The 14,521-nt window shown below is 41.2% G+C and overlaps 1 protein-coding gene across 1 annotated transcript; it reads right to left on the minus strand.

Moving 5' to 3' along the window:
- Positions 1–365: 365 nt before the first annotated feature.
- NOL11 (nucleolar protein 11) lies at positions 366–14,452 on the minus strand. Its single transcript, XM_058817286.1, has 18 exons — positions 14,222–14,452; positions 12,740–12,853; positions 11,454–11,510; positions 10,743–10,888; positions 10,461–10,518; positions 9,810–9,948; positions 9,195–9,404; positions 8,821–8,897; positions 7,972–8,095; positions 7,203–7,306; positions 6,883–6,951; positions 5,960–6,144; positions 5,604–5,729; positions 5,230–5,445; positions 4,279–4,357; positions 3,341–3,433; positions 2,862–2,969; positions 366–2,555 (listed from the first exon to the last, which is right to left on the minus strand). Exons 1-18 carry the CDS (start codon positions 14,369–14,371, stop codon positions 2,442–2,444), a joined length of 2,169 nt encoding a protein of 722 aa, XP_058673269.1. The 5' UTR covers positions 14,372–14,452; the 3' UTR covers positions 366–2,441.
- Positions 14,453–14,521: the final 69 nt, after the last annotated feature.

Genomic DNA, 14,521 nt, shown 5'->3' on the forward strand with positions numbered 1-14,521 from the left:
GAAGCCTTATCATTAGAAAATCAGTTTACATGTTCATTTCTTTTAGTCCCTTGTTTATACATCTGAGCAAGGTAAAACCCAACACTGGTCATGCCACAAACATGGCAGCGACATGTCCAATATATCATTTAATTTGCATTCTTCAATAGCAGTTTTTGAAGTCCTTTTGTTCATTAACTTGTTGCTCAGGCCGAGCACCTCATTAAACCCACAAACCTGCCACAGCACCAAGCACACAACAATGGCTGCAGCGTTTAGCCCAATTTGCACTCTATATCCAGCTTTTTATCTGCAGGTCTTTTATTATATTCAGTGGTGCAGCCGCACAGGCCCAAAGCCCTGAACACAGGATGACACACACAGCATCAGCCAACACTGCCCAACCCCATTTACACTTTTCTTTCTACTCAATTTGTATTCTGAACCTTTCCAAGTTACCTTTAGTTTGCTTATGTGGGGTTGATTTTTGCTACCTCTCACAAGGTGGCAGAGGGTTGTGGTAACTCTAAATACATGAATATACAGACACACATTTCCATTATCTCCTTCTGGTACCATGGCAAAAACACCTGTGCATTCTGCCATCTATACACTGAGAATCTAGCAAAGGTACCTGCTGCATTCTGAGAGCATTAACACCTCTAAAACACTGGATTTTGTGTATTTGTGGTAGATCAAAGGTGCTGAGAATCATGTGCTTCTGAACTGTGAACCAGAGTATCTGTCTCTTAATCCCATCCCTTATCAGTTGGTTTTGTGGAAGTGCTCACTGAATTTTCATTTTGTAGGTGGAGAAATGGGTGCACAGAGAGGTGTTACCTTCAGGGACAGGATGTAAATTAGTCCTTTCCAACACAGCTCAGTGGAGAAATCAACCCCAACCCCAAAACCTGCTCATTCCACTCAGTAGAGCAGAATACACTGATTGGAATTTGGAGCTCCAGTTTGGAGTCTGCAGGTAGTTAAATGAGCATGTTTATAAGTGAATTGAATACAGCAGGAAAAGGAATTTTTGGGTGGAAATGTTACCCTGCTTCCATCCTTAGGACAGATGGAGAAAAAGCTTCCTTTGACAAGGCACTCTGGAGAAGATGAACAGCCCAGTTGTTCCAAGCTGTTGTCTGGGTGGGCTCCTTTCTCCAAGGATAAGGGAAAGAGCTGAACCTACAGCTGGATGGCATTCAGAACAAGTGAGCACACGCTCTTGCTTAAATTATTGAGATGCTTTTGTCCAGTCCTTCATTCCAAACTATTTCATAACTTGTGTTAGGAATTGTCTTCAGGTGTTCAGCTCTCAAATCAGTTCCACAGGCATTTTTCTAACAGTAATGTCACACCAGAGCTCAGCAGCAGAAAGGAAGGTAGGTGTAGCAAGGAAGGAAGGGCTTACATGACTTTTGCTGAGGTAATTCAATATAGTTCCAATTGTCATTTTATTTAGATGATGAAAACCAAAGTATATCAATATACTGATATGCTGAATTCTACTAATATTCCACCAGATAATTAGTAAAAATAACATCATATTTGCTGTTCTGAAAATGTACTGATTATCTTGTCCCCAACAATCCACCTCATACTCAACTCCAGGAAATTCTGCATTATGTTTCTCTCCCATTTTTCCCTATTCCAGATGAATAGTCCCATAAGTATCTTGTAACAGGTCAGCTTTAAGTGAATGCCTCATCAGAAGAGTAAGTCAACAGATAGCTGTAAAATCTTCAACAAATGTTGTCTACATAAAACTTTAGTTCTTTGTATTTCAAAGAGAGTCAAAATCCATCTAAGATATACTTTGAAATGCTAGAATTCAAGCAGCACAGGTGACATTAATTAAGTTGAGGTGTTCAGTAGTTGAAAAATTACTTACAGAAAACAAACTGATATAGGTAAGAATGTTCTTATTTTAAATTCAAGACAAGTTTTCTTGTCCAAAATATTGAAAGCAACTTACTACCAGTGCCAAGAAGTCCCCTCTATACATCTTCAGCTGCTACTGCAGAGGTTTTTTTCACACTTGTACATACATTTGGTACTGACAGTGTACAAATACAACCAAACATGTCACCTTCCAAAGTGACTCAAGCTTTTTAACTGTGTGTGCAGCTCTTTCCAAGTTCCACAGCCCAAGGGAGCAAGTTATGCCCTCAGCACTTCTGCCACAACCATCTTGTGTTCAGCCAAGAATTGTGTGGTATTCTAGGAAGTTCTCATGACCACAAAATTCTACATGAAAATATAAGCAAACATCCAGCTTCTCATCCAGTCAAAAAGAGAGATTTTAATACACAAGGTTCAAACTTACAACTCCCATGTAGCTACAGAGTATCCAGGCTCCTCCTACGTAGAAAACAACTTTTGACAGCCCCAATATGGAGTGCTAATACATCCTTGTCATAAAAGGAATCAATACAAAATAAATGTGTTAATGAGCTTCAAATTCAAACGATTTCCAGCACTTCAATAGAATAGGTCTGAGATTCTCTCAGGTGGTTCAGTCTTTGTAATTCCCGCAAACTTCCCTCAATCTTGTTGAGTTCTGAGTAGAACCGTACCTGAAAGGAAGAAAACAGAGACATTTATAGTAAAATATAATCTCCCTTTCTTTTTGTACATCATCATACTGTGGAATTATCTCTGGTTCTGCACAGCTTAAGATATTTAAACCAAATGAAGCAGCTTTTGAAATCCAAATGACACAGAGGCAAGTGCAATTCAAGCTCAGGAAGGAGCACACAGAGGAGGACAGACATTATTTGATTCACTATATAATTTGTTGCTGTCTGTCTCCCCCTGTTCTCAACATCCATATTCTGAATCCAACAGAAAATCAAAAAATTATCCCAGAAGATGCAACTTACTTGGGCTCTCACAAACTTATGCAGGTTTGAAAGCAAGTCCTTTGCTTCTGGAAGCATCACCATGACAGTGAACTGAGCATCAAGCAACAGGCACATCCAATCCATGATCTGAAGAGAAACAAAAAAAGTCCACTTACACTTCCCAGTCTGGAAATAACACATTTGCCTTTAAAAGCTGAACTCTGAGACATTCACTTCTACTGCAAAATGCACGGGCTCACATGTTCAGGCATATTTTAAGGAATATTTGCATTTTGATGGTTGAAGTGTTACATCTGACTTCACAGAGGTTGCATTGATGGACAGCTCTTGGTAGAATGAATGCAGGTGTCAGTTGATTTTAGATATTCCCAACTTCTCACAGTTACACACCTCAGAAAGAGAAGGAAGCACCACTCTTACAATGAGCTCACCTGATTTTTTGTGGGATAGAATGAGCTGCTCACCTGGTTTATTGTGGGATAGAATGAGCTGCTCACCTGGTTTATTGTGGGAGAGCGTATTCCAGGAAGAGTGGTGTTCACTTTTTCACTGCATTTCACATACAGGTAATATAAATACCTGAGAAATAGCTGAAAGCAGAAAAGTCAGAATATTTGTAAGGGACAAACATTTAATAGACCAAGGGGTTTTGTTCTGCACATGGTAATAGTCATAAGGATTTTTAAAATTTAATTTTTTTGCTTTTGAATGCAACATAGATGCCTGTATACTACACATTAAAAACAAGTTTTATGGTTCTCTTACACCACCCATACCTGGATGTTTGAAAATTCCCAGCAATATTGAGTGTAAATTACATTCAGGGGTAATCACTGTTCCAGGAAATGTGTCAGAGATGAGATCAGCTTTGTTTTGATGTGTGGGGTTTTTCTAAAATCACTGGAAAATCACACATATGCTCAGGTACACACAGTTCTTGAAGTTATATTTCATATTCTGAGAAACAGGGGAGTTTGGTGGGGTTTTTTCCTAAACTGAGGTGATCTAGATTTGTATTACATTTGGGATTATACAGAGTTTTTTCCCTCATATTTTCTAATCTTGTTTCTAATAGGACTGACTAAATTACTGTGTCTTTTTCCTTTCTTAAAAAAACATCTAAATCAAGGGAAGGTATTATTCCTTGCTAACAGAATATGAACTTTTTCCAGGTCATAAAGAGAGTTTCTTACTTACATCTTCTAAAATAAGCAAGGACTACAAATATCAAGAAAATTACATAAGTATATGGAAAAATGTGATATTCCTTAATATTAAATCTTATTAGGCATCCTAATTTCATTTTCATGCATTAGTTTGTTATTCAGACTCCTGAAAAAATGGTGAATTTCTCATATACAATAGAGAAAAATCTTTTCCCTTTCCTTCACCACAAAATAAGTGGTTTTATACTTTTTAATGCTAAAATACTTACAATAGCTTGTTGAGCTGGAAGGTTTTTCAGGTGAGGCAAAAGAAATGTTTCAGTGTAAGGTGAATGGAGAACAGCATTTCTGTGTGGTGCTATTAAGGGAATAACACTGCAGGAAAAATACCAGTTTCTTCAAAGCAGAGTGAATTCTAAAGAAAATATTTCTCCAGGTTTTTGAGGGAAGCTCTATTTGAATCTTATTTCTATAATGAAATATCTACAGCAACTGAACCATTACAATGGATTTAACTTGAACAGTTCTGTCCACCACAAGAGTGTAACTGCCTGATGTGCTTTAATAGGCAAATATCCAAAGCACTGATACCTTTGCTCTTAAGTAGAGAAAAATTATTGCAAAAGAGTAATAAAATTTAGTTTAAATTGGTGTAGATACATTCTAAAAGCTAAATATTTCTATTTATATTTAAACAGTTTTTCTACTGAGTAGGAACAGCTCTTAGGAGAACTCAAACTTTGAGCAGTAGCAGAGGTTGTGCCTTTGGCAATAGCAAACACAAACACCCACAGCACGTGCAGTGCTCTGGCTGCCCTTCCCTGTCACAGACATCTTTTAGGAAAAATCCCTTCCTTAGGATTTTTCCTCTTGAGAAGCTGAGAGGCCTCAGGAACAAAATGTAAACAGTGATTATCTGCTGCTGTGGAATGCAACAGGTGCATCTGGGATTGGTCTCATGTGGTTGTTTCTAATTAATGGCCAATCACAGCTGGCTCAGACTCTCTGTCTGAGACACAAACCTTTGTTATCATTCCTTCTTATTCTATTCTTAGCCAGTCTTCTGATGAAATTCTTTCTTCTATTCTTTTAGTATAGTTTTAATACAATATATAACATAAAACAATAAATCAGCCTCCTGAAATATGGAGTCAGATCCTCATCTCTTCCCTCATGCTCAGACCCCTGTGAACCCCGTCACACTTCCCCACAGAGGATACAGCAGCGCTGCCTTCTGAAGCCCAACAGGGCAGGATTCACCATCACTCTGCCTTTCCTTTGGGATTTTGGTATCACACATGTCCTGGTCCATCTCTTCACTGAAACCATTTTCTAGAATTTCAGTTTTAACTTCCATGTCATTGCATTCAACATCAACGTAACAGATGGCAGAATCCAGGTTTACATCTACACTTTTAAGATGGTCTTCACTCATGCTGTAGAAGAAAATTTCAGACACTTAACACTTTTAATTATTAGCTTTAAAATCAGCAATGTCATCAAGACATATAATGAATTCTATGAAGCTTATTATGAAAACAAAACCAGACTAAAATTTGGTGAAGAAAAAAAGGAAAGAATGATTTGGAGTTACCTTAAAAATGCTTTCAGGCAAGCATAAGTTATTTCTTCAGGAATATCTGGAAACCGTTCTAGGCAGATCTGTAAGAGCTGCAGGTCTTTTTGCTCCAAAGCAACAGCCATTAAATCTGGACATAAACTGTAAGAATATGAATTTAATAGGTTGCACAGTCCACACTGAGAACTACACTTTAGGTAGTAGTAGTAATCTTCCTCCCCAGATGGAATTTTATGTAAAACACCAACAAGAAAATAAACATCTTTGGTACTAAATTCTGATAATTCAAGAGCAGCTTATAAAAATTTTATTTCTACTTCTTTTTGTTTTAAAAAATATTCCTTACACTTTAAAAAATGCAGAGTCATTACCTGTAGGACAAGTCCCGGGTTTCAACAATCTCCTGCAGTAAACTTTGAGGGTAGAACTTTGGATTTTTTTTACATCTGTCTGTAAGGGCAGTGACCACACAGCCAATGGCAGCTTGCAGATCTAGGGTCGGTGCTCTTGCTATTAGTTTTTTCAATTCAATTTCCACCACATAATTAGAAGTATCCTGGAAAAGACAAATACTGTGCAACTCAGAAGTGCATGGCACATGTTTGACAACTACCCTGGCATTAATTAGGTGGCATTAAGTAGAAGTAGATCTATTTTGGAATTCAATTTACAAAAATTTATAGAAATCCCTCACCACTCTGTGTTTTGATAGGATAGATTCTCTCAAGCATGAAGGAGCTAAATGAGGAGGTTCCTCACTCTGAACTCAGGCAAGCTCATTAATCACCTGTTACATCAGTGACAATACCAGGTGAGCTGTAGGTAAGTTTCCCTTCCTGTGTGAGCTATCAGAGCACTTGCAGCAAGTTCTAGAAAGGAACTAAAGAGCTTTTTGCTGAATTTACAGTGGAAGTCCTGACAATTCCTCCATCTTCCTATGGCTAAAATGCCTTCAACAAAATTAAGGCCATAAATAAGAACCTAAACAAGCAAAGGTCAGATGAAATATCCTCCCTTATTTACTGTAAGAGACTGTCATTAAAAATGAACAAATTTGTGCAAGTTTCCAGAACTCAGCTGTTATAAGCCATGTACAGTTATCAAAATACACTCCTATGACAAAACTTAATTTCATCATTCCCAAATGCACAAAATGATAATAACAATATCCTTCATCTCACCTGCTCAAGGCAGCTTGGTCACCCTGATATGTGGAAAGAGATAACAGCTAAAGAGACACTTAGAATATTCTGAGAGTTTCTAAACACTACTTGAGGATATTTGAGGTACTTACTTTGAGTCTTATTAAGAGCTGCTCAACTGATAAGGACCCTGATCGTCCAGTGCTCCTGTTTGATCTTAACTGTGGTGAAGAAAAACACAGAGTTATTATTCAGCTCCAAAATGTTTAAGGATTTCAAGCAAAATAAAAGGACACTTCGTGTGTCAACTTGCTGTCCAGACTATAATTACTAATTTTAATTCCAGAAACAGTGCTAGAAACAATCAGTAACAGATAAACTGAAATTTCTTTCTGCTGCAACACTTAAGAGCAGCAGCATGGGGAAGAGACAAGACAAACAACAACCCCAAATGACCCCAATGCTAACTCACATTCATTCTGGACTCTGCTTTCAGAGCTACAGACTCCTGGGACTCAAGGGAAGCCACCAGCTCTTCCTCTTCCAAGGTATTCCAGTTCACAAACGAGGACACATCTGGGAACACACAAATGAAACTGCATGAAGGTAACACTTACAGCACATTTACTGAAGTATGAATATTGCATCAACTTCTTATGCTAATAGATACTTTCTAAACTATAATGCAAAGGATTTTATGGCAAGAAAGTTGCCATTTTATTTCAGCAGTGGGTAATTTTATGAGGTTTTTTTTATACTGTTCCTCCATTTTGCCTCTGGGAACAAGAGAAGAAAGTTATTACACAATTTATCCTGAGCATTACTTGCAGTGTTTTACCACTGCAGGGTTTAAAACCACTGTGACAGTACAATTTTAAACTGAAGTTTACAAACTAAGGTTTGACATTGCCCTATCCAACCACAAACTCTTTGAAAATTCTTTTTAGGAGACAGCATTTCACTTTGTTCTCAGTGTTCATCACCAGCATTCCAGTGTTCTCAGTGATTCCAGGATCTGAATGACAACCCAGGCTAAGTGAAGCCACAATAAACTCAGACATTTGTGTGCTTTGGTGTTCCCAGCACCAGTAAATTTAGCAGCCAGGAACACAGTGTGAAGTTGCTTCAAGCTGTTTAGATCCAATGAATTAATTTTATAGGACTGCGTTAAAATAATTTTTATATAATTTCCTTTTGAAAGATCTTTTCACTGTAATTGTTAAAAAAAAAAATAATCTTACCAAGGCTTTGACTGTCCTTGAGCTTTCCCACAGCAGCTGCCAAGGATGATGTTTCACACTTGTACATAATTACAGTCAGCACTTTCCCATGAATTAGAAAAAATTTTTCCTCGTAACACCACAACTACAAAATATTAAAATGTATCATAAATGAGATAAGCAGAAATGTGAGTTCCTGCACTCATGTGTAACTCCTTACTGTAAACTTCAACTGGAAGTCAGTGATCAGAATATTTTAAATTATTTGTGGTAAGTTTAACATTTGCTAGCAAACCTTCATTAACTGCTGATTTTAAATACAGAAATTACAAATGTTGAGTATTTTTCCAGGGATGTCCTAAAATATAGGGGGCAATAATGCTGCTCCAAGGCATTAAGCCCTCTGAAAGTTTCACTTTTTAAGTTTCCTCTTGTGCAATTTTAAGACAACAGCAGTCAGCTGCTCTGGTTCACTAGTGCATTTATTCCTTAGGTGTCATTTCACCAATCTGACTCTGGAATAGCTTGAAGTGCTGCTCAGGTGTTCACAGAATCATTTAGGACTTCAACTGCAAATTGCCTGAACAGAACAGACACTGCTGGGGTTTGTGCTCAGTGATTTCATTCACACCAAATAATCATGATCATGAGAAGTGATAAAGCACTAAATGGTCACAGAAACTCCTACAGGCACCACTCTCCCAATGAATATTCTGACAGGAAGTGCTCATTAACTGGTCAGCAATAATTTTGCTGCAGAAGTTGCAATTCCTGCTCCCCCAGCAGCAGCAGAGCTCTGCAGCCCAACACTCCCTGCCCTGCTGCCAAAAGCACAAAGGCCCAGGAGCCAAAGCCAGGGCTCAGCCTCACCTGGCCAGTGGTCCCCCGGGGCAGATCCTTGCAGGTTTGCAACGTCTGGAATTTTGTATTCCATATGGTCAGGAACTCTGAGGGAAGTAACAGATGGATGAGACCAAAAAGCAACACAAGCACCACATTTGCCTTTGCTGCTTTAGTCACAAACTCTGGAGGAAACAGAAATAACTGTTTCAAAAGAGCTCAGGCAGATTTAGCATTAGGAATTACATCACTCAGGTTAAATCCCAATTCAGAGAAATGCTGGGTTTCCAGTGAAGAGCTTTAAAGCAGAGGCTGGGACAAGATAGACAGCAGTTTTCACACCCAGTGCTTTGCCCAAGGAAATTTTAGACCTTACAATAGCTTAAGATGATTTTTCAAGTTACCTTTGGGCTTTCTCCCAGGATCGGGGACATTGCCCAGCACTGCAATGTGGTCTTTGTCCAGGACAACTAAAGATGTTCCTTTCAGAGCAGCTCCAGATACTGAAAGTTTTAGTAGTAGTGACTTGGACAAAATTTCTTCTTCTTTTTCCTCTTCTTCTTCAGTATCTTGCTGTAGAGGTATCAGAACCTGATACACAGAATGATTGGTATCTGTCAAAAGAAAAATAATAATCACTCTTTTACGAAGTTTTTTTGTGGAAAAAGCCTGTTTGATATCATTTGTCAAAAGAACATTAAAAAAACCCCAATATCCAATGACTGTTGAAAGAAGAATTAATGCAGGATATTTAAAGGACTTTTTATAATCCAAAGCAGCAAAATAAAAGTACAGCAATGAAGGTGCAGTGAGATCTGCAGGGTACAAGTGATCACAGGTAGGAACAGTTGGCCTTTGTAACCATTAAAGTATCAGGAATCTTTCATTACTACTTGTAGCTATTTTAGAAAGCTTAAAACCTAAAAATATTAAACAGCATTTCATAAATATGAACATATTATGTCCTTTCATACAATTTTTTGCTTCATTGTCACAACCCATTAACAAATACAACTTACACAAGCACAGAAGTGTGACAGTTTGGTTTGTAATGTGTGCTGTGAAACACAGTGGCCTGGCTAATTTCTGTTGTTCAAGCTTGTATTTGTGTAGACTGTTCAGCTTAGGCTTCTGTACATAGACAAAAAAATCCTTATCCTAAAATAAAAAAAAAAAGAAAGTTTTTCCTTAATTTACACAAAGAAGATGTAACAGAAATTCAGATATCAGTACTGCTTAACTTTGGATGTTGTGCAAAATTAGGAAATTGTCTTTTCTATAGGACATACAGAATTATTTGGAGTAATCTGCAGACTAACAAGTAAAGAAAATTCTTATTTGATGCAACAAACGGATTTACAGGAAGAAACATTTGCATAAAGACAGATTCAGGTATAATTCCTTTTTTAAAAAACATACAAACTATTCAATAGATCTTCACAATGAGCAATGAAGAGTCACACAATGTCCACTGTACTTCATTTTATTAATTGTTCTGTGCAGTTCTGAGAGCCCAGCTCTAGCCCTGAATGCAACACAACTTCCATTTAAATCAGGATAATGTTTCTACTAAAAGCTTGAAAAATCAAATGAAACCAGTGATGGATTTTGATAAAAGCGCTCAGGTCTCCTGCTAGGAGAGTTTTTAAAATAAAAAATATTTAACTCACTTTCTGAGTAGTGAAAATTAAGACAGGTTCTTGGCCTTCCATAAAAGCTCCACTCCACCTAAAACCAGAAAGCTGGATGAACATCCTCCAAATTCCAGGTTTATACAGAAAGTCATAGCACTATACACTGATAATTTTTAGGAAATCTCTATAAATAACTCTAAGATTTTAAAACCCAAGTGTTGGAAGAAAACACCCAACTCCATGATCTCAGTCTTTGATTTTCCCCAATTTTCACAGTCCAAGAATTCAGCAAGACCCTCCCAGAGAGGCCCCACTGACCTGATGGTCTCAGCTGAGATGAGGTTCTCGATCTCCTGCTGAGGAGCCTCCAGGAGCACATCCAGGCTCCGGACCCCCCCTCCCCTGAACAGCACCAGGGCCCCCCCCTGGGGCAGGGAGTGGATCCTGTACACGTCTGCTGAGAGCTGCAAGAGCAAAAACACATCTCTGTTCTCTGCTACACATCCCTGAAAACTTAAGTGATTAGTGCATTATTCACACTTTTAACAGAAAAATTAGGAAGCTTTAAGATTCTTAATAATGTAGATCTGAACGCTGTTGATTTGCTGAAATGCCACAAATAATGTAACTCACTACCCCCAAAAAAAGCCAGGAAAATGTCCTGACCAGCATCACATTCCTGAATCACATCACAAAATACAGGACAGGGTCAGGAGGTGACACAACTGCTCTACAGCAACACATGAAGTGATGTTTAACACATCAACCAGCAGAACATGGAGATCTGTAACTGAACACAATTCATCATCTTCAGAAAGTCCTCAGAAATGCTGGCCTTGGTATAAAAATCACTTTAGGAGAAATATTCTGATGCTAAAGTCAGTGCAAGTGGATTCCTTGCAATACTCCACAACATCATGAAGCACAAGTTAAGCTAAAATGTAACATGGCCAATACTATGAAAATTGGGGCAGTTTTTCCCTCCACCAGGATCCAAAACAAAAAAAGAGAACACCTGAAGACACTTACTGTTGCTTTAAAGGCTTTGTCCAAGTTAAGGTCTTCATTCTTCCATATTCTTAAAACCTTTAGGAGAAGCATCATTTTTAGATAAAGCAGTAACACACAGACTTCTCAGCACTCAAAATACCAACAACTGCAACAGGAGGAAACAACAGGGAGCATTCAGAGCAACCTGAGGGGGAACTGCCCCAGGGGGGAGCAGAAACAGCAGGAATAGAAACCAAGCTCAGAATTCCTGAGCTGGAAATAAAGAAAAAGACACAGCAGAACTCTGAATTAAAGTAGATCAGAGTGATGGAGACAGGTGAGATACAGATTTTCACAAGCAATGCAAGGCCAGGAGTAATAGTTCTCAACAATGAAAAGCCAAAGGCTCAGCATGATCCAAGTAAATGCTCCATAAACAGCAGAGAAACTTTGAACTGTGAAACAAGAGCAGGAAAACAAGGATGGGGGTGTGAGTTATTGGAACCATTCCAGTTCCACAAAGCTGTAAATGTCACCCAGGCTGCAAGAGGAGAAGTAACTCATCCTCAGGGAGTGCAGCAGCAGGCACTGAGCATCTCCTGTGTCCAAGGCCACCAGACCATGGTGCTCAGCCAGAACCTGCTCGTGGCACTGTGCAAACCCAGGGCACCACAGGAAATATTTCTGTGTCTGCTCTGGGGTGCCCTGACCCCCAGGGGAGCACTGACTCTGACCCTCATCCATGGAGAAAGCATCCACAAAAGTGTGAAACAGATCATAGAGAGCAGTGTAGGTGAATCACTTGGTGAGAAATTGATGGTTTGGGATTTTTGGTAAGTTGTGGATGGAAGCAAGATGGAGGGTACAGGCTGTCATCCTGGGTTTCTTCTTCCTGGGTCTGGGTGGCATTTTGTAATTGGGTGGAAAAGTCTGCACTGGGGGCTCTCTGGGATCAGTTACTGGGTTAAAAGGGAAAATAATCCAGGTGTCAGCTCTTAATTGGATAGCTTAGTCTTAAAAGGCCTTGGAACAAGAGATTGTTGGCCATTTTGTGCCTTCTAATGAAAAGCTGCCGAAGTCACAGTGGTGAGACTGTTTTACTGATAAGAAATAACAAACACCTGAGTCTGAACATGAATTATTGTCTCAAGTGCCTTCAGTCCAGACCCAGAAAAAACCCACAACTGGTACCCTCACATATTACCGGTGTGCTGAGGGCTCCCCACACTCAACCAGAAATGTTCCACTGCTGATTTGTTCCTACCTGCATCCTTCAGGAAGATCCCCCAACCCCTTTTCCCTCTAGAGAAGGATGAGGCTCTCACCTTGCTATCATGAACTGCAATGTACTCGTGGGTTTCAAAGTTGCACACGACAGGACAGGTGAGGATCTGCCCTTGCTTGACTGACCAACAGCCCAGGGGCTTCTGATCCGAAATCTGGAGTGAGAACAAGGACAATGCCAGTCAAATGGAACATGTGAAACACTTTGGAGACTTCTCCATGACCGAAAGGAAATGAGAGACAGCCACATATGGAAGCTGCTTTACTCAGAAATTCCTCTTGTTTCCACCTCTAACACTAACAATTTCAGAATAACAAGAAAGAACTCTCCATTAATGAGATTTCCTTTCATGTAAGAAATAAGTTTGACCTGTCACGGTCTGAAGGGTTTATGCCATGAAGCACAGGTACAAGGCATGGCTTCTTCAAAAGGCAAATATTCATTTTATCACTAGTGGCATTTGTTTTTACTGACTCGTACAATCACACACAGACTTGTGCTTTTCCTCTTCTATTTCAGGGTGAGTTATTGAGACCAAGAGCAGTGGATTTTGCAGTCTGACCTCCTGCTCTGTGTGATTCACAGCCAGGGCACTGAGCCCCTCTCCTCCCTCAGGAATACACTGGGTGTATTTACAGCACTGAGTGTATTTACAACAAGCTGTGTTCTCACAGATGGTCTTGGCAGTGGGAATAAACAACCCAAAGGAGATTGTATCATCAACCCACTTAGACCATGGAATCGTTTGGGTTGGAAGGGACTTTAGATCACCAAGTCTCACCCCCTGCCATGGCAGGGACACTTCCACTGTCCCAGGCTGCTCCAAGCCCTGTCCAACCGGGCTTTGGACACTGCCAGGGATCCAGGGGCAGCCCCAGCTGCTCTGGGCACCCTGTGCCTGCCCACCCTCACAGGGAACGATTTCTGCCCAATATCTGAACTAAACCTACTCTCTGTCAGTTTAAACCCATTCCTGCTTGTCCTGTCACTGCAATCCCCAACCTTGTGTATGTGATAGCCAACTAAACACAGAAACTCAAATACTCGCCCTAAAGTTTCTTATTATGGTCTACTGAATAACAGAGACCAGAACACATTTTCATTTTCAGGTGCTGCGAACTAAAGTTCTGCTGGTGCCCGCAGGACGGCAGCTGCCACTGAGCTGACAGCGCAGGACCTGGCACTGCAGGGACACGCGTCTGTGGCTTCGGGAAGGGGTTTTTGGGACGGGGAACGGACAGAGAATATCAGCAAAAGGAGAAATACGCGAACGAGCGCCCGAGCCGCCCCGCGTTCCCGAGCAAAGGGAGCGCAGGGGACAGAGCATGGCCGGGCCGGGCCGGCACCGCTCCCGGGCTGGAGCCAGCCCAGCAGTGGGAATAAACAACGGGGATGGCGGCGGGGACAGCGGGGCCTGGCCCGGAGAGCCGGGAGAGAGGGAACACGGGAAACGGCGCGGCCCCGGCCCTGCCCGGGACACCCCCCATGCCGGGGCTGCCCCCCGAGCACGCGCGTGCGGTACCTTGAAGAGCGTGGCGGCCCGGCCGCGCTCGGTGAGCAGCACGAGGTCGCTGCCCGGGCCCGGCTCCAGGCACAGCCCGGGGTCGAGTCCGGAGCCGCCGCCGCCGGGGCCCGGCCCGCGCAGCGTGAAGCTCTCGCACAGCGCCGCCATCTTGGCCAGGCCCTGCTCTCGCGAGAATTGGCGCGGCGCGCGCGCCCCCGCGTGACCCGGGGCGGGGCCGGCCGGGGTCGGGACGGTCCCGGCGCTGTCGCGACAGGGAGCGCGCGGTGCTCTCTTGAGGCGCTGCCCGGCCGGGCCTCG

Source organism: Ammospiza caudacuta, chromosome 19 (assembly GCF_027887145.1).
Source record: "Ammospiza caudacuta isolate bAmmCau1 chromosome 19, bAmmCau1.pri, whole genome shotgun sequence".
In the NCBI taxonomy this organism is placed as follows: domain Eukaryota; kingdom Metazoa; phylum Chordata; class Aves; order Passeriformes; family Passerellidae; genus Ammospiza; species Ammospiza caudacuta.

Excerpts from the sequence above, each read along its gene's own strand:
- NOL11 (XM_058817286.1), bottom strand. The coding sequence starts at position 14,371 with ATGGCGGCGCTGTGCGAGAGCTTCACGCTGCGCGGGCCGGGCCCCGGC. Across the intron at positions 9,949-10,460 it reads TAATTTTCACTACTCAGAAA|GATAAGGATTTTTTTGTCTA; the intron begins GTGAGTTAAATA and ends TTTTTATTTTAG. Across the intron at positions 7,307-7,971 it reads CAAGGACAGTCAAAGCCTTG|ATGTGTCCTCGTTTGTGAAC; the intron begins GTAAGATTATTT and ends GTGTGTTCCCAG.